Source organism: Sarcophilus harrisii, chromosome 1, assembly GCF_902635505.1.
Source record: "Sarcophilus harrisii chromosome 1, mSarHar1.11, whole genome shotgun sequence".
NCBI lineage: Eukaryota > Metazoa > Chordata > Mammalia > Dasyuromorphia > Dasyuridae > Sarcophilus > Sarcophilus harrisii.
Window position 1 is genome coordinate 297,107,498 of NC_045426.1, and position 21,311 is coordinate 297,128,808.

The 21,311-nt window shown below is 36.6% G+C and overlaps 1 protein-coding gene across 1 annotated transcript in view; it reads right to left on the reverse strand.

Moving 5' to 3' along the window:
• Positions 1-21,311, reverse strand: part of SVEP1 (sushi, von Willebrand factor type A, EGF and pentraxin domain containing 1) — a 340,179-nt gene that overhangs the window by 64,022 nt on the left and 254,846 nt on the right. The window contains exons 37-40 of the mRNA XM_031944100.1: positions 19,193-19,865; positions 13,955-16,746; positions 4,258-4,483; positions 2,646-2,801 (exon numbers count right to left, since the gene is read on the reverse strand). Of these exons, the coding sequence (XP_031799960.1) occupies positions 2,646-2,801; positions 4,258-4,483; positions 13,955-16,746; positions 19,193-19,865 (3,847 nt within the window). The remainder of the gene's footprint in view (positions 1-2,645; positions 2,802-4,257; positions 4,484-13,954; positions 16,747-19,192; positions 19,866-21,311) is intronic.

Below are 21,311 nucleotides of genomic sequence, written 5' to 3' on the forward strand. Positions count from 1 at the left end.
ATAAAAAAAATATTTATAAAATAAAATAATAAATAGGTTCTGAACAAGGAAATGAATAGGGTTCCTTTGAGAAATGAACTTTTAATGAATTGCTTTGGGAAATTCTTTTGGATCCTCAGAAAACTCCTTTCTTTATTTCTCACTTCTTGGCATTTTTCTCCTAGGGAGTTTTCTTTGAATCCCTGAATCACTTGCTTGGTGTAGGGTAAGGATTTAATGAATGCAGATTGATTGAAATTTCTAGATGAGTCTGTGAGAGTTGGATTGAGGTTTGTTTTCCAGAGTTAAAAAAAAATTAAATTGAAGAGGTGCAGGGAGATGAAACTTAAATTAGAAAGGTGATGCTGAAGCCTAACAAATGGAAGCTAGAATGTTGAACAAGGAGGCAAAACTAATAAAAGGAAAATGTAATCAGAGGTGGGGGATTAAGACTTGGAAAAAAATCAAGAGTGAGGATTTAGAATATGAAAACATATTTAAAGTTATAGTAAAATGTACTCAGAAGAGGGGATTTACAGTAAAAAACACATTGTAAAATACAATTGGAGGCAGGAATTTGGAAGGAAGGTATGATCAGAGGAAGAAATTTAGAATCATGTGAGGGAATTAGATTCTTTAGGTAGGATAGTACTCAGCCAATAGAGAATGAGGGGAAGGACTGAACTATGTCCAAATAAGGAGGATACTAAGGGAGAAGTAATGATGTAATCACAAGTGGAAATTCACACTCATGTGGGGGGATTACCCCTTCCTGAAAGGCTGTGATCTCTGCTACAGAGCAATGGGGCATGGGGAAGAACTTGCTTTTGGGGTATATTAAAAAAATGTGTATCGATTCCAAGTGTTCCTATTCTATAAGATATCTACCTCTGCAGCTAATAAAAACTTTTAATTTTCCCCCTCTCAACTTCAATGGAATTATTTCTCACACATCCCATAGGGACTAAACCATGATTTCATTGTTTAGTATAGGAAACTTCTGGGGAAAGGGACTCCTACCAATGGAGAACTGCTATTTTCTCTGCAACTGTTTTAGATAGCTGCCTAGAAGGCTGAGAAGTCAAGTGATTTGTTCAGTCACACAGTCAGAATAGGAGATAGACATAGATGGAACTGTAACCCAAGCCTTCCCAGCCTATGTTACACTGCCTCTCAGCAAGATGGTAAACACCATTTTATTCTCTTTGTTGTTCCTTAAGCTCTCATCTTTGTTTTCCAATTTTCTTACTGATTAAATAGTTTCAGAGTAGTGATTCTTGACTTTTTTGTATGTCACAGACTCCTCTGAAGCCTGTGGACCCTTCTTCAGAATCCCCACCCCCCCCCCAGTTAATTAATGAACTAAAATGAGTTTTAAAAGTAAAAACAATATACACACAGTTACAAAGAAAACTGAAGGTTAATGAAAACAGTTATTTTTTCCAGGTAATTTTCCATTTTTCATCATCAGCCTTGCTTCTTTTTGACTCCACAGAACATCATGTCTCTGTGCTATTAGTACCTCACCATCCTGAGTGCTCCCTTCTCTTCCCCCTTTTCTCCCCAGATTCCTTTTGTGTACTGTCTTTCTTTATTGTAAACTTCTAGAAGGCAGGGGACTATCTTTTCTTTTTTTTTTCTCATTTGTATTCCCAGTGTTTAGCACAGTGCTGGCACATAGTAGGCACTTTACAAATTGTTTATTGAACTGAATAGAAAAATAATGATGTAATTTTCCCCTATTCAAGTTCAGACACCCTAATATCTGTCCACAGATCATTTTCAGACTATTATATTTTCAGATTAAGAAGCTCTGTTTCAGAAGATATTTATTGAAAGTGTTGGGGAAGGCTATAGTGGGGAATATACCAAATCTGCAGTTTTTGTATTTTCTGCTCTTTGTCACACACCCCTACATGGAAATTGTTACATTCTTGCTTCCCTGGGGAATACTGGAGATTCAAATATTCACTTCTTTTGCTGAGGTGAACCTATCTGAATTATCTTAGTTACCTATAAAAGCCATGTCCACCTAGAAGCCATTGCTGATTTCCAGTGATCATTCAATCAATACCTACACGATCTTTTAAATTCTTTTTGTCCTGAGTTTTGCTTCTTAATCAGGGTGAAAGCCCAAATGAAGAATTTGCCTTTCAACATGTGGTTATTATTGTTGCTATTGTTGTAAGCTGTAGATAAAAGTACTAGGTGCAGTAGATAAAAGTACTAGGGCTGGAGTCAGGAAGATTCATCTTTCTAAGTTCAAGTCTGCCTTTAGACAATTACTAGCTGTGTGACCCTGTCACTTAAGTGAAAATAAGCTGACAAATGTTTCTACTTATTACAAGATTCCTCAATGACTTCAGTGGGAGCTCCTTTGTTGGGATAAAAGAGTGAGGATCACCTACCAGGGGTCCTCAAACTTTTTAAATAGGGGGCCAGTTCACTGTCCCTCAGATTGTTGGAGGGCCGGACTATAGTAAAAACAAAAACTTTGTTTTGTGGGCCTTTAAATAAAGAAACTTCATAGCCCTAGGTGAGGGGGATAAACATCCTCATCTGTTGCATCTGGCCTGCAGGCCATAGTTTGAGGACCCCCTGCATCCTAAACCAACATTAGTAAAACATCTGCACAAGGAGAGAGCAAAATATACCTCTTGGCTTACCTCTAATTCATAGCCAGTTTTACATTGGTAAATAATTGTGCTTTTGAAGCTATATTTTGTGCCAACCACAAACCCATGCTCAGGAGTTTCAGGTTTCCCACAAGAAACTGGAGTACAAGAATCATCAGAGAATGGTGGATCCCAAGTACCATCGAGCTAAGTGAAAAAGAGATAACAAAAGCAAATGTCAGCAACCTTGGACCATCAGACACATTATAGATAGAAGTGATGAGATAATGGTAGGCAGGGATGGATAAGGCATGGGCACTTTATCTAATTACTTCCCACCTGGATATGATCTTTCTCTCCTCAAATTTCTTATAGCACTTTGCTAGACCTCTACTTTGCACTTATCATAGCTTCCTTTGTATTAGAGATATGTACATATCTTGTTTCCTTTTCCATTGCATGAGCTCCTTCAGATCAAAGGCTTTATCTAACTTCATCTTTTTATCTCCTCTAGAGCTCAATACAGAACCCCCATGCAAAAAAGTTCTACAAATGTGTTATGTTTTTTGGCACAACAAATATCTGTCTGTATAAATGAAATCTTTGATATTTGATATAAATAAAAATCAAAGTTACTTTACTTTGAAAAAACTTTTAAGACAGTTAAATATAATGGTTATTACCTATGTATGTACACATGCCTTTATAAAAGGTGAAGAATGATACTGTTTGCAAGGTTTTAATGGTATGGTTTTGAATTCAATTCAATTCAATAAATATTTATTAAGTACTTATTAAATGCAGGTGAGAAGCAGCATGGCATGGTGATTAGAGAACAGGTCTTTGGAATCAGGAAAATCTGGATACAAGCTCTGTTTTTGATGCAATCTAACTCTGTGATGCTAGGAAGCCATATGACCTTTCTAAGTCTTATTTCCTTATCTGCAAACCAGGAATAATAATAATACTACCATATAGGGCTGTTATTAGGATTAACTAAAATAAAAATATTAAAGCATTAAAAAAAATTTCAAATTGCTACATAACTGTAAATTGTAATTATCATTACAATCTAGTAAGTGATGAAATAAAAACAGATTAACATAAAGTGCTTTTTTGATATGCATTTGCAAGATAGAAATTTCTTTGTTAATCTTAAGGGTGGAAAATATGAGCATTTAGAGGGAATCAAATACTTCATGGGCAAAGTGACATTTGAAGTGGGCTTTAAAGAATATATAGTAATTCAAGAAAGAAAGGGCAGATGGGGAAAAGAGAAGATATTCTGGGTATTAGATAAAAAAAGAAAAAATTGTTAGGGAGCAAAGAATAGATCACTTTGGTCATAATATAGAATATAGAAAGGGGATTAGCATGTGATAAGGCTGAAAAGGTGCCAAATTACAAGGAAGTGGAATATCCAGCAATGAAGTATGAACTTTGCTTGGAAAATAATAAGATGTCACTGATGATTTGATGAAGTGATATTGTAGCACTTTGTACATTGACTTGAAGTTTCAGATAATCACTTTTTGGGTTAGAAAGATCATTCTGTTACAATATTTGTGTAAGTAGAATCTTGAATCCTTTAAAAAAACACCATGATATGTGTCAACATATGAATAAGCAGTGCACTTTGCTCTTGTGAAATAAGGTGTCTTACCTGACAGGTTGAAGTGTTAGCTCCCTCCAAAGTGTATCCTTTAATGCATGATATAGAAACTTGTTTATTCATACTGAATTCATGATTAAGAACAAATATCTTGTCCATGTCTATTGGTAGAGGGCATTTCTTAGGAATACAGGAAATACTGTCAGGTGACCAAAGTCCATCTTTCTGACAAGTCATTATATCTGTATCTGATGTCATCACATAACCTTCTAAACACCTGAAATAAAGATGAAAATGTAACGCCAGAGAGAATACAGTGTTGCTTAAGTCCTACCTTTTGACTGTAAATTATTTTGCAAGAGGTCAAAGGCAGAACTTTTTATTTAGCCTATCTTCTGAGGATAACAAATATCAAAACTGGATTGCATCAAAAACTGTTGCCAAAGAGTGCTACATTATGGTAACAGCACAAACATCCATATTATGGTTTATTCAAAGCAAACCTTGCTTTCAACATTATTAATGTTACTACCTTTTTATTTATTTCCTGGTTGAATAGGCAGATCTATTCTCACTCCAAATATAGCCTATTGTCTAGTAGACACTAGGCTAAGCTCCAATAAGCTCTTAAACCTTTCAAATGAACCTAATTTCACAAACTGGGATAATTAAGTTAGACAAATAGCATATTTAAAGAAAACGTTTACTCTGGAACATTAGCAGTTTTATAGGTGATTTCAGAATTTATTGTGAAATTAAAAAAAAACAAACAATCCAATATCATCTGCTGAGTATGTACTGTGTGTAAAGCCCCATGCTGAGTGTTGGGTGAGATACAATATTTACATAAGACTGCATGCCTTTAAAATGACTTAAAATAAGAAAATAAGAAATCAACACAAACAACCATCACACATATATTACATGATAAGTGCAGTATTGTGTTATAAAACAAATACCAAACTTAGAACTAAGAAGGAAGATTGTATTAATCAGGGGATCAAAGATTCCCTAGAGGTAGTGGCAATTGAGTTAAACTTTAAAAAATGGGTAAAGATTTAACAAGCAAATGATAGAAAAACATTCCAGGCACATGATACGTACAGAACAAGGACATAAAATTGTGAGACTATAAAGTTTATATGAGGGGCAGACAGTTTTTCTGGGAGATCTAAGGTTGAGAGTGGTAGTGGTGGTGGTAATTAATAATTAGTAAGGTTGGGAAGGTAGAATGATAATAATAAGCTTTGGAGGGCCTTGAATGCTAGGAAGAAGACTGAATTTATTTATATTTTGGTAGGCAATAGACATCACTGGAATTTTTAAATTTATATTGCAGCTAATCTTTATATAAAGCTTTAATGTTTGAAACTGCTTTATATAAATTATTTAATTCTATCCTCATAACAATCCTGTGAAGTAGAAATATTATGCCCATTTTACAGATCAGAAAATTGAGGTTGTGTGATTTTGACTGACCCAGGACCACATTTATTATATATGTGAGACAGGATCTGAATTATGTTATTGCTGAACCCAAGTCCAGGACATGTTTTTGTTTTTATTTGTCCTTCATTTACTAAGTAAATACATCACTCGTATTGACTTGTGCATAAATTAGATTTAAATAAGGTAGAATTGTATAGTAATCAGCCTTACTCTCTCTTCCAGAATCACTGAAGTTCAGTGGCAAGACAAAAGTCAAGATGACTACTGATAGTCCTGGATACAGGGGATCATCCTAAAATCCTCAATGTCGGATCTGAGCACACTGCAATGCCTGCTTCTACTATCTCCATGATTTTTGGAACAAATTGTTCTCAACTGTACATTCTACAAGGGAAAATTTTTCACATGCTTGGGGAAGGACTCCCATCCCCAACTCACTTGCAGGTTTGAGGTCTGTCTATTACAAACAACCTGGTTTTGCCCATTTGCAGAATGATTTTACCAGGGTATGGCCACTGTGCTTTTACAGATTCTTAGAGTCACAGGTGAGAGGTATGTGACAGATGGATACCAAAGATGGATGAGTAGTACTGAAAAGAGGTCAACAAGAATTTATATCCAAAGTGCTAGTCCTCCTGAACACTTAAAACATAATATACCTATAGATTATAGAGAGGGCTTTATAATATATTTTATATAGCAATGTTAAGACCTGACATTTACATAGTTCTTTAACTCTTAACAAAATATTCTCTACTTATTATCTCAATCCTTATAACCTTCCTGTAAAGTAAGTGCTACACATATTATTTTCATCTTTATTTATTTGATTGTATTTAGCAATGAAAAGAATATATGAGAAGGTAAGTGATTTCACACTCTGGGAATGCACTCCTTTCCTATTTCTACTTCTTCCTTGAAGATGCAGTTCAGACATCTTACATACTTTTTCAGGTCCATCCAGCTAAGTGATAATAGTTGATATAGGCATGCACTTAAGATTTTATTTTGCTATGTCCTCTGTGTGACCATGGACACATAACAATGAATGTCTGCCTTAATCTCCTAGAGATTTTCTTTAACAGGGAACCAAATCAATACTCATGAAGCAGGAGGGATGTAAATGAAGGTAGAAAAGAATAAAGGTTCTATAAGGATACTAGTTTAGGCGAGTGACAATATGGCCTTATACCAGAAGGATGGTGGCAAAAATAATAAGGAAGCAAAGATGGACTTGAAAAACATTGTGGATATGGGAATAATATAGTCCAGAAGCTGATTAGACCTGAGAAGTGAAAGGAAATGAAAAATATAAGAAACCCGTCGAATGATGGTGGTACTGACCAAAATAGTGAAATGAGAAGGAATGAGTGAACTTGGTTCTGGATTTGTTAAATTTCAGATGTGATATTCAGTAAGAGATTTCTTGTAGAAAGGTGGAGATGAGATTCTGGAGCTCAGAAGAAAGAGGCCAAGATAGATGGGACTCCAACCTAAATTTAGAGCCTGTCTGCACAGATGATCATTAAATCTATGAGAATAAATGAGACTGTTGAAGGACAAAGCATAAGAGAGAAATGAAAGTGGTGAAGATAGAGCTTTGGTGAGTACTGACATTATAAAACTGGAAAATGATGGAAGAATTCCAGATAAGGAATAAAATCAAGAGTTTATATAGTATCTGAGTCTGAGGGAGAAGAAAGTATTTAGATAGAGTTAATAACATTAGAAGGAAGAAGAATCAATGACATTTATTAAGCTTTATTTTGTGCCAATAACTTTTCTAAGTATGAGGGATACAAAAAGAATATCTCTGACTGTAAAGAGCAGGAACTTTGAAGAAATATACTTAAGGCTCAGGACGATTGATTTAGTCCTACAACAAGGTGTTATCTCAGTGGAATAGATAACAGTGGTTATCTAGTTTAGCATGTGAGTTCTCTAGTTCAGTATGATTGATTTAATCTTACCACAAATAATGGTTCCCTAGTGATATAATGATTGGTTTATACTCAGTGTACTGTAATGATGTAACTGTAATAGAGTATATAAGCTGGAGTTCAAGCTCTTGGAGGGAGAGAGACATTCCATCTTCATCAACCTCCTGGTGGCTCTCCTCCTTCCCCGACTGAAACCAAAGCCCATCTGAAGGGGCTCCAGAAAGCTACCTCTGGTCCCAGACACTGTGAAGGAAATAATAAAGACTTTTGGACTTTTTCCCTGGCTATTCTTTTAGTGATTACTCTGCTGAAACAAAAGCTGGTCCCAAGACCTCTAGAAAGCTACCAGAACATTACACTCTGACCTCAAGGAACTTTCAATTTAATGGGAGAGATAACATGCAAACAAGTGTATACTAAGTAAGCTATATACAAGAAAAATGGGAAATAATTAGTAGAAGGCAGGCACTGAATCTGGCAATTAGAAAGACACTAGTACCATTTAAAGGAATATTTTCATTCAAGTGGCAATATCAGAAGCTTAACCATAAGACATTCGTGAGAGAGGATCATTAGAAGGAAAGAGATCAGGAAGAGACAATGTTTTTAAGGGATTTAACAGTTAAAGGCAAGGAAAGAGATGGGATGGATACTCTCTTGGTTCTCCTTCTATCTATCTCATTTGATGGATCTTCATCTAGGTCACACCCAGTAACAGTGGGTATCCAAGGAGGCTCTGTCCTAGATCCTCTTCTAACTTTACAATGTTTCATTTAGCAATCTTATCAGCTCAGATAGATTCAATTATCATCTTTATACCGATGATTCTTAAGTCTACTTATCTAGTCTTAACATCTCCAACTGTCTATTAAGATATCTCAAACTGGATATCCTGTAGATATATAAAACTCAATATGTCTAAAGCTGAACTCATTATCTTTACCTCCCAGTCCTTCCCCTTCTCAGTCCCCTACGCTCACAAGCTAGGTGTTATCCTTGATTCCAGGTCTGGAACCCTGTCCAGTGTGTCACCAAACTGTCCCCTTACTCTCTCAGCATCCCCATATCCCTATTAAATCTGTTGCCAAATTATGTCAATTTTAACTTCATAACATTATTTGCATATACCTTCTTTTCTTCTCTGACACTGCTTAGGAGTGGGAGGTGAAGGTGGAGGTAGGGAGAAGTATCTTCTATTACCTTACATGTGGACTACTGAGATAACCAGTTGGTTGGTCCACCTTCCATAAATCTTTCTCCATCTATTTACCACACACCTGTCAAAATTATCTTCCTGAAGGTCAAGGCTGACCTTATTACTATCTCTTTACTCAATAAACTCCAATGATTCCCTATGACCTGCAGGAAATAACATGAAATCCTCTGATATTCAAAGTCTTGCATAACGTGCCCCCTTCCAATCTTCCACAAAATCTTTGATTCAGTGCCACTGGCTTCCTTCCTGTTCCTCAAACTCAATACTCCATCTTCAGTGACTGGCCCTTTCACCCCTAAATCTGTGCATGGATTCCCCTTCCTTTTCAAAAAACCCACTCTCTACACTAAGAAACCTTTCCTGATCATTCTTAATTCTACTACTTTTGCTCTGTTGATTACTTCAATTTATCCTGCAGCTAGCTTGTTTGTAAAACACAGTCATTTTTATGTTGTATCCTCTTATTAAAATATGAGATCTTTTTCTTGTATTCTCAGTGGTTAGTACAGTGCTTGGCACATTAGTAGGTACTTAATAAATGTTTATTGACTGACTGGATTGAAAAGTCAAAAAGGAATTAAAAAAAAAAAAACTAAGACTGCTAATACTTTAATAGATTACTGGGCAGAAGTGAAGAAATCAGGAAAATAAAGTAAGGATGCTACTGCAGATCCATAAGAGAATATATCAATGTGTAGTTCAAGTGGCTGAATAATTTTGTTGACTACAAAATCTGACTGCATCCTTTCTCTCACTCTTCTTCAATTCTTCTCTTATCCTATCTTTGCTATCTAGAAACATATTGAGGTCTCCCTGTTCTTAAAGATACTTGTCCTCACTATCTCCCCCTATTATCATCTATTATCTCAATTTGATTTTCAAATCTACCATGGTATTGGAACTGCCTTCTCAAAATTTCTTAACTCATGGTGTTTTCTTCATCTTTATTCTCTTTGATTTCTCTGCAGATTTTGGAAACCGTTGACTCTTAATGACTATCAAAAATTATTAAATAAGGAATAAGGTAGAGTATGATTATGAAAAGTTGACTTTGTAACACAATATGAAGGCATTGTTATTCGATTTGGTAGTGTGAAGCAACAGCTATGTGCTAAAAATATTTTAATAGTTTCTCTTTTTAAAAACTTAAGGTTATGATTTGGTGTCATATGTTCTCCATCAGTTTAAGACTTCAGAAATTACCTACTTGAATACAGATAGATGATGAAGAAAAAGATACCAGGTTTGCCAAGAAAACAAAAGCCAAGAGTTTCCCTAAGACTATCTCCCAAATATTTCTATAGATTATTTTTACTTATTTATATCATCTGGATAGGTCACTTTAACTTGATCCTCATAGTCTTGTTACTGCTCTTCTATTCATCTCTAAGTGCCTCACCATTACATTCTTCATGGCAGTTTTTCCTCTCTTAAGACTATTTCTACTCATGTGTCATCTATTTGTAGATGACTCTTTTATTGATAAGACTAGGCCATCTGTCATTAATTCTCTCTTGCCAACTCCACCTGAAAACTTCTCAAGATTTTCTCCCAGTATCACCCTTTTCACTTTAGTCTCAGAGAATGAGATTCTCCTCCATGTTGAGACTAATTTCTTCACTTATCCCATTGAGCCTTTCTCCTGTCATGTGATGCAGGTCTTTGCTTCATTAATTATCTTCTCTTTCCCTGATTTTCACTTCTCCCCTTCCTACTTTTCTTTCACTTACAAAGATGTTCTGGCCTTCCTATTTAAAAAAAAAAAATCCTTGCAATGACTCTTCTACCTCTTTAAGCTATTATCCAAATTTAGTTTTTCTTCTCATTATCAAGCTTTTAAAAAAGAATCATTTGCGGGGCAGCTACGTGGTGTAATGGATAGAACACCAACCCTGAAGTCAGGAGGACCTGAGTTCAAATCTGACCTCAGACACAACACTTCCTAGCCTGGGCAAGTCACTTAACCCCAATTGCCGTAGCAAAAAAAAAAAAAAAAAAAATCATTTTTACTTACTGTCTCCATTTTAACACTATGCACTCATTTTTCAAATGCTTACAATTGGATTTCTACCCTCACATGGTAGCAAGATGCTCTTTAAAATGTCTTCTAAGACATTACTTTGCAAAGATTTTTTTCTTGCTCCTCTTCTCCTTTGTGACCTTAATCACTCTTACTTCTTTTTCTGCCTATTAAAGACAGTCTTGCTGGTCTCATCTTTATTTTCTCATCTCCTAAATGCAGGTATCATGAAGGCTCTGTCCTTAATCCTTTTCTTTTTTCTGTCTCCTTTCACTTAATAAGTATAGTCATTTGCATATATCAGTTTTATCTCTGCAGCTGACTTTTAGATCTATAAATTTGAATAAGCTTTCCCTTGAGTTTTAGCTCTACACATATTATAATAACTCACAATTAGGATTTCCAAAGCACTTTCTTTACAAACTCCTTATAAGGCAGGTAGCTACTGATATTGTTTTATCTATTTATATACAGATGAAGAAACTAATACTTGGACAGGGTAGGTGATTAAATCAAAATCATATAGTTATTATGTAACAGGATTGCAACCAAGACCCAAATCTTCTAAATCCAGTGTTTTTTCCAGTAGTACATTCTACTACCTTTTAGAGATAGCTCCACTAGATATTATATTGATATCTCAAATTCAATAAATATAAATTGAAATTTGCCATCTTTACCCCAGAACTTGCCCTGCTCTCCCGATTTCCATATTTCTGACACCTATTTCTTTCTTGACACTCATTTTCAGAACCAGAGAATTTTATTTTAGAAAGAGTTCTGACTTACAGTCATTGCAACCCAGACTGTATTGCTTATTTCTTATGTGATTTCAGGCAAGTCATAGGATCACAGACCCAGAGTTAGAAGGGAATTCAGATTTCATTAATAGATGAGGAAACTGAGGCCTAGGAAGATATATTGACTTGGCCAAGGTCACTGATCTTAAGTGTTAGAAGTAGATTTTGAACTCAGTTCTTTTGAATTCAGAGCCAGAATTCTTTTCATTATACTATAACTTTTTATCCAGGTAAATTTCCTAATTTCTTTAGGCTTTAATTTCCCTAATGAAAATTTTGGATTAGATAATCTCTGTGAATCCTATAATCCCATTGGCTTTATCTTCCTCCACCTCCACCCTTCCAACCTCTTCTTCCCCTCTCCTCTCCTCTACTAAACTAACCCATAATAACTCTACTTTTGGTCATTGCTCTCCATTCACACCACCATCGTTCTACTTCAGTACAGGGAATATATACTTTCCATGTTGAAATCTTACCTTTTTTCAAAGCCCATGAAGTTGATCTACCAATCAATAAATTATAATGATAATGATGATTATTAGACATTATTATATCTTTAAATTAACCACTGGTTGGGAATTCCAAACAATATAATTGAAGAAGGGACCCCTGAAACTCTCTAAAACTCCTTGAAGGAGAGATTCTTCTTGGACCCTGTGTCTGTGGAATCCTGCTCGAGGGAAACAAGATAAACAACTTCATTCTGTTATCTAGGTGGGGTTGGTTCAAGTCCTGAGCTAAAAAATTCCAACCCTATTCAATTGAAGATTTTCTATTCAATTCAGGGGGGGCTAGCCAGCTCAATCTGAAATCCAGCTTGTAGATTAAAAAGAGACAATTTAGAACTCCACCCACTAGCCCCATCAAGAGCAACCCCCAGCTTGTAACGAAGGCTTATAAAAACTGCAACTTGGAACAACTCTTTGCAGAGGTCCTAATATGCCATGCCAAGGAAACCTCTGCCTACTGGAATAATATTCTCTTCCAGTGTTACCTTCTCTTTATCCTCACCTATTTCCCTAACGAGACTTTATGCCTCTCTGTCAGGATTTCTCTACTAGAAACTTTACTTCCCAATGCCTATAATAAAGCTCTTTTATCAATCTAGGTTTTTGGGTTTGTAAATTCATTTACAGAGAATCTCTGCACTGCCAGAAGGGAGTTCCCCAAAACTCCCTTGTGCCAAATCCCAAGGGGGTGTAGGGGAGCCAAACCTCTCCATTTGGTTCCCTGAACCCTGAATCTGCCACTAAACCTTATCATTTAACTCCCTGACCACTAGGAACCCTAATCTCATTTTGGTTCCCTAAATCTAGACCCCATCATTTGGTTCCCTGACAGAAGGGAACCCCCAAACCTAAACCTCATCCTAATGACTATTTAGCAATTCTGGGTAGAATAAAGCCAAGTCTGAATCAAATTATGGTAGGCTTGGAATTTGAAGCACCTGGATTTTACTTAGGCTCTCTGTATGAGGATGAGGTTTAAGCATATCAAAGAGAAGGGAAACTACAGAGGCATTATGGTGTAATGACTAGAGAGCTGACTTGGAAACCCATAAAATCTGGGTACAAGTCTTGCCTCTGATACATCTTATCAGTGCTCAAGGGAACTTCCTAAAATGAGAAGTTATTAAATTGCACTGGTAGAGGGAACTTTCTCTCCTGGGAGTTCCCTATACTAATGAAACGAGAAGTAACATCCATATTATTTCTACTTTACCTCCACAGAGTTGTTGGGAAATAAGTGCTTTGCATATCATTATTTTAAAAATGAGCTATTGTTCAAAAAGAACTCTGGAGTTCATAAGACCATAAGACCATAAGAAGTATTTTTCACTTTTCTTTGTATCCCCCAGCTCTTAGTATAGTGTGTCACACATAATAGACACTAAATAATTATTTGTTGACTTTATTAGTAACACATTCATTTCATAATAGCTTATTTGAAAAAATCTATCATTTATTCTCCCTTTAAATTTTTCCTGCTTATGTCTCTTAGAGGCTTTAAAGTAGTTCTTTTCTTTTTCTTTTCCATTTAATAGTATTTTATTTTTTCCAATTACATGAACAGTTTTCAACATTCATTTTTGTAAGATTTTGAGTTGCAATTTTTTTTCTCTTCCCTCCATTCCCTTATAGCAGGAATTCTTAACCTTTATATTTCAATATAATTGGTTCCCTTTGTAATCTTATACATTTTATCACATGCATTTTAAAGACATTATTTGGAAAATGGATCTATAGGTTATATCAAATTGCCCAAGGGACCAATGACATAACAAAAGTTAAAAATTCCCATTTCAGATTCATTACCTTACCTGTACTGTACTTTACTTCCGTAAGTGTATGTCTCTCCAATTATCACTGCATTAGCTACTGAAGGGGGTGATCCACAAGAGAGGAGCTCACAGCTTGGATAAGGCTCACTCCATGTCCCTTTCTCTGTACAAATCAAGTCAGACCTGTCTTGCATGACATAGCCAGTCACACAACTGTAGGTTATTGCATTCTCTTCCAGGGAACTGCTCCCATTGATGAAAGCATTCAAGATTTTAGGTGGGGGACCACAAGAAATGTGTCCACATAATGGAAAGCCAGAACTCCACTGACCAGCTGCTTCACAAGTAATTTCAGAAGGACCCAGGAGTTTGAAGCCTTCAAGGCATTGAAACTGGGCAACCTTGCCACAACTGAAATCTTCCCCAACAATGAGCCCATTTTGAATCATGGGTGCAGGACACTCACAGGGTAAGCAAGAAGGGGTACTACCACTCCAAGAGCCACTGGAGAGACACTGCCTCAAAGAAGAACCATGGAGCTCATAACCAGGAAAACACACATATTGTATGTAGTCTCCAAAAGAAAAAGAGGAACCATTTAGGAAGCCATGGGGGAGATCTTCAGGGGGGCCACAGTTGATTGGTTTGCATAGAGGTGCCTCTCCATTCCAGGTGCCATCAGCTTGACAGGTTAACTTGCTGGTACCATGTAAAACATAACCTTCATGACAATGGAAATCTATTTCTTTCCCAAAGCTGTGTTCTAGTCCACTCCTTTCCCCATTGACAATCTGTGGTGGCATAGGACACTTGACAGTCACACAAATTGGAGTGACTCCACTCCAGCTCCCATTGGCCAGACAAATTCGTCTCCTAGATCCTTCAAGCAGAAATCCTTTGTTGCAACTATACACAATTTCCTTTTGGAATGTGTACTCATCCCCACTCACCTGGCTGTTCTCTGAGACTGGGGGTGGACCACAGGCCAAAGGGATACAAACCGGCTCATTCCCATCCCATTTACTATCTTCCTGACATGTTCTTCTATGGGAGCCATTCAGCTCAAACCCAGGGTTGCATGAATAATGTAGCACACTTAAGTATGTGTAATTTCCTCCTTGAATAGATCCATTCATTAGTTGGTTTGGCTTATTGCAGGAAATTACCTCACAGTGTGGAGCAGTATCACTCCACTGGCGATTTGGCAGACAAAGTCTTTTGCTAGAGCCCACCAGCACATGCCCTTGATTACAACTGTAGTGTACTACACTGCCCATTGTATTCTCAGTAAAATGCAAAAAACCATTCTCTGGCTGGCTAGGCAAGTCACATTCTATTGACATGCAGACAGGGGCACTACCATTCCAAGTACCATCTTCCTGGCAAATCAACATTGGATTACCCAAAAGTTCATGCCCAGGGTTACAAGAATATGAAACTAGAGCACCATATAGAAAATTTGGTATCTGTATATTTGTATAGCCTTTCGTGTTTTTCAGTTTACTGTCCTTTGGATTAAGTGGATGAGGAGGGTCAGGTGTAAGATAGGGGACTTCCATAGCATCATCTTCTTGATCAAAATATCCTTCTTGTCCTTTAACTTTCACATAATCTCCAAAATCAATATGGGGAGGAAGACCACAGTCTATGGGAAGACATGTTGGTATAAAGCTAGACCATCCTAACTCATCACAAGTTTGCATAGCATGGCCCATTAACTGGAATCCTGGGAAACAACTGTAGATAATCATGGCACCATAGCTATAATCAGCACCTTCTACAAAGCCATTTTCAATAGGTTGGGGGGGATCACAATAAATGGCATTACAAGATGGAACAGCTACATCCCAATCCCCTGTCTCTAAACAAGTCAGAGTTTGGGTTCCTTCAAGTCTAAAACCCCTATCACATGAGTATGAAATTGTTTGTCCATAATGGAGGTTGGTGTAAGAAAGTTTACCATTTAGAATCTCACTGGGCTTTGGACACTCAATGGGTTTACAAGTTGGTTTTCCTCCAAGCCAGTGCCCATCTTCTCCACAAAGGATGGTCATGTTTCCCATCAATTCAAAGCCAGGTTTACATGTGTATAAGGCTGTGCTGAGGTAAGCAAGACCCTGTACATCTATGATGCCATTGAGGATTTCTTCAGGCTGGGGACATTCAACAGGGATGCATTCTGGCAGTGGAGAGCTCCATGTGCCATCAGCTTGGCAAGAGGTGGTGGAATCTCCTCTCAGGAAAAATCCCTCTACACAGGAGTATTTGATGATACTTCCAAAATGAAGAGCAGAAGATGACTCAGGAACACCAAAGGAAATGAGTGGAGGTGGGAGACAAAGCACCATCTTACAAAAAGGAAAAGAGCCATTCCACTGTTGTGACACCAGGCACTTCAGGACAGAAGGTCCTTGAAGGATATAACCTTCTTTGCAGGAAAACTGCACCAAGCCAACTTCATGAACCATTTCCTTTAATACAAGTTGATTTTCTAGCAGGGGTGGATCTGGACACTTGGCGGGTACACATTTTTGGTTTGGCTTTTTGTTCCACTTCCCTGACTTCTGGCATGTCCAAGAAGCATCTCCTATAAGGTTATACCCTTCATCACAAAAAAACTGAATCTTGGATCCCACCTCAAAGTTTTCTCCTCTGATATAACCATTCTGGAGAGATGGAGGTTTCCCACAACTGAGAGGAATGCAGGTTGGAGGGGATTCACCATACCACTGGCGATTGGCTTGGCAGACAAATATAGGATTTCCCACCATCTTGTGTCCTGGGTTACACTGATATCTCACTTCACTTTCAAAGACCTTCCCAGTTGAACGCTGTACAATGGGAAATAAAACAATAGGACATGTTTGAAAATACAACCAAAAGCGTAATCATGGTAAATCAGATAATTTATTTTATTCATGGAGAAGAAAATACTTAAATTACAATGGAAATAAAATATCCACAAGGAAAATGAACCAAGCAAGTCACAGTATTTAGGACATTTTTCTAAATGTTCTTCTCTCTCTCTCTCTCTCTCTCTTTCTCTCTCTCTCTCTCTCTCTCCCTTTGGTTTGTTTTTGGCTGAAGCATTTAGGGTTAAGTGACTTGCCCACAGTCACATAGCTAGTATGTGCCAAATATTTGAGGCTAGATTTAAACTCAGGACCTCAACTCCAGGGCTAATGCTCTATCCATTATATTACCTACCTTCCACTGCCTTTTTTTAAAATTAGAAAATAAAAATAGCACCTAGAAACTGAATTAGACAATGCATTCACATTAGGCAACTAATATAGTTCTGGGCACATAATGGACATTCAATAAATGTCTTTAGGCTTTGGGGGATACAACCTTGGAAATAAATTCCAAAGCAAATTAAATTCAAGCTTTCTAAAACAATGTTAAACTTGGTCTTAGATAAAACATACACATAATTTTAAAAGTGTATACTTTACTGTATAAAAGCTGTTAATTTGATACATAGGCCATCTATCACATAAACCTGGAAGGTTTTCTCATTTTTGCTGCTTTTAGTACATAGTCAGTAAGAGAAAAAAGTGATATATACTTTGTATGTGTATATTATTGTATATCATTGACCAACTTAAAATATGTCAATATTAGCAAAAGCATTTTAGATACGATTTATCAACTACTAATAATATTAACTAGAGCTTTAATCGAGACATCTCAGTATTCTTTCATCAGGACACAGATTCAGTTTTAGGCAAGGAAACTGAATGCTAACTAATTTTTTATGAGACTTTGGAAATTATATTTTTCCTTCATTTGTGAGGTAGAAGTTCTTATTCTACCTTCTATGTGAGTAATTTGACACATATGGCATTGGTAAACACAAGACTCTGAATGAATGTAAATAGCAGTAATTTCTGTTTTGGCCAGAAACCCTGAGTGTCTTCCCCTCCCAGATTTATTTATTTAGATTTTTTAAAACTAGTAGAAAGAGGCTATTATTTGCCTCAATTTGTACCTAGCCTTTATCACTAAATGGATGTGACCTCAGTTAAACTGAGACCTGTTGAAGACCTTAGCTTAAAAGGGCTAAAGTCTCTTACTTCATCCAGGGCCATTTCAAGTCAATCAGAATCTGTATCTTGCCACTGAACCCAGAGTACTCCAGAGAGATAGTGAGGCAGTTGATCTTGCCCAGCCTTCTCTTACTTAAATCTAATTCACTTGTATGTAATAGCATCATCTCCCTGATGTCATGGTCCTCTTTGAGGATGAAGGACAAACAACATTGGTTAGAGTATTTTTTCGCCCAGCTACAATTTCATTTCAGCTTTTAAGAGTAGATTTTTAAATCTTAGATGTATGATCAACATATGCAGAACAGAATGTAATGTACAGATGAAGGAAAAATACTCAAACATTTTGTGATTTTTTTTTGTTGGTACTAGGTCAAGTGAAGATAGAGATATTCTTCCCTGACTATACAGCAAAGGTTGCTAAGCACAGCCTATGAGCATATTGAGCCTTTCAAAGATTTCTCTGTTGTCCTTAAAGAATAAATATGTACACATACACATATATTAATTAATTCATTCATTTATGTATTGCTGAGGCAATTGGGATTAAGTGACATGCCCAGGGTCACACAGCTTGGAAGTGGTAAGTGTCTGAGACCCCATTTGAACTCAAGTCCTCCTGACTTCAGGTCTGGTGCTCTATCGGCTGTACCATTTAGCTGCCCCATACGCATACATTTATAAATATACAACTATATATGATATATACATATTCAATCTGTCCTTTCTAATTAAAAATTTTAGGGCAGGGCAAGATATATCTATTTTTTAAAAACCTTAGAATGAATAATAGTAGATGATATTGTTAAAGGTAGTGGCCCATCCACAATACTCTTTTTGCCACTAAGATTAAACTATTTTATTTTAAGCTTATAGATATTAATATTAACCATATACATATATATGTGAATATCTACATACTATATTATACATTATGTTATGTATTATTATATGTATTGTTATATATCATATATGTGAAATATATATGCATACTTTGTTTTCAAAGTAAATTACCCCCCCCCAAAAAAATCCATCCTTTTATTTACCCTTTTTCAGAAATCATTAGTTATTACTTCTAGTGACTTTCTTTTCTTTTCTTTTTTAAATTGATTTTACTTTCTAAATCTTTAACTATTCAGTGTTATCTTACTTGCATCATGATGGGGCTGAGTACTAAGTGCATCAGTATAGATAGACTTAAGTTATTTCCAATTAGTCAATCTCTTACCTCCACAAATCCATTCTCAATTTTGGGTGGTTCATTACAAGACACTGGATGGCAGGTAGGGATGCGGCTACCCCAGTGTCCTGTGGCTTCACAGGTAGTCTTCTTCTCTCCTTTGATATAGAATCCCCTGTTGCAACTATAAGCCACTACAGCCCCAAAACTGTAGTTGCTTCCACTTGCATAGCCATTCTTGATGCTTGGTGGTTCTCCACAGCGAACTGGGATACATTGGATTGACATGGGAGAAGGCTTCCAGTGACCACCTCTCATACACTCAATCTTAGCTGAAGTATTCAGGATGAAGCCCTCCATGCATTTAAAACTCACAATGGATCCAGCTGCAAATCTGGCTTTGCTTACAGACTCCAAGATGCTATATAGGACAGCTGGGGGTTTCTCACAGAAATCAGCTATGCAGTGAGGCACAGCCTGGCCCTCTAGAGGAACCCACTGTCCTTGGGCATCACAGTGCAGCTGGGAGTTGCCAGCTAAGCTATACCCATCTGCGCAGTAGTAATAAGCAACATCTCCATATAAGCGATGGCCGGTCTCTGGGGAGGCATGTTCCACACCAGGAGGTTCGTCACAGGAAACAGCTAGGCACTGCTGATCATTTTCACTCCATACACCACTTGCCAGACATTCAATGGTTTCAGTACCAACAAGAGTATGCCTGTGATGATGGAGAAGAGAAATTAATGCAAGGTGTGAGTTTAGAAACATTCTTTGTATGCACTTTAATTTTTTTCAATTATTACATATCAGTTTTCTATCTTGGCCATTCTCCAGTATTTTTCTTCTAAAAATTTCCAACTTAAATTTACGGATTTCACTATTTTAAGTTAAATGAAAGTCCAATCATCTATAAAACTTCCTATCATAATATCACAGGACCACAGATCTAAAAAGTTGAAAGAGATTCTTCAGAGGCAGTCCTCTCATTTGATAAGCTAGGATACTATAGATTTGCCTTAAAGCACACAGATAAATAGAGGAAAGCTTTGAAATCAAGTCCTCTCCTTACATGAACTGATGTTGAGTGAAATGAGCAGGACCAGGAGATCATTATATACTTCAACAACAATACTATATGATGATCAATTCTGATGGACGTGGCCATCCTCAGCAATGAGATGAACCAAAGCAGTTCCAATAGAACAGTAATGAATTGAACCAACTATACCCAGCGAAAGAACTCAGGGAAATGAATGTGAATCACTACGTAGAATTCCCAATCCCTCTATTTTTGTCCACCTGCATTTTTTTATTCCCTTCACAAGTTAATTGTATACTATTTCAAACTCGATTCTTCTTTGTGCAGCAAAATAACTCTTTGGACATGTATACATATATTATATTTAACATATACTTTAACATATTTAATATGTATTGGTCCACCTGCCATCTGGGGGAGAGGATGGGGGAAAGGAGGGGAAAAGTTGGAACAAAAGGTTTTGCAGCTGTCAATGCTGAAAAATTACCCATGCATATATCTTGTCAATAAAAAGCTATTAAAAAAAAAAAAGAAAAAAGAAAAGAAACTAAGTCCTCTCTTTCTAGAGACAATGCTCTTTTCAGAATCAGTATGTTCTTTACCAGAGCAACTAGGTGGTGCAGTGGATAGAGTATTGGACCTGGAGTCAGGAAAACTCTTATTCCAGTATTCAAATCTGGCCTCAGACACTTACTAACTCTGTGACCCTGGGAAAGCCGCTTACCCGCATTGTTTCAGTTTACTCATCTATAAAATGAACTGGAGAAGGAAGTGTAAAGCACTCCTGTATCTTTGCTAAGAAAACCCACAAATAGGGTGATGAGAAGTTGCACATGGCTGAAAACTACTGAACAACAAGTGCTGTTTACCATGCTACTTCCTCAACACTGGTATCATTATAGAACAATAACGTATAGTAGTTATTGTTAATAAACTCTATGAGATAAATGGAAACTATGTTACACTCAACATCTTTAGGTTTGTTAACTTTTCATTAATTTCATTATACTGTATAGTTAGAAAGTATACTGTTAGAGATAAGAAAATTTAGAAAATATCTCAGTGAATAGAACAAGTCCAGCATCATTGACAGTGATATGCTTATAGTAGGGATCATTTAAATTA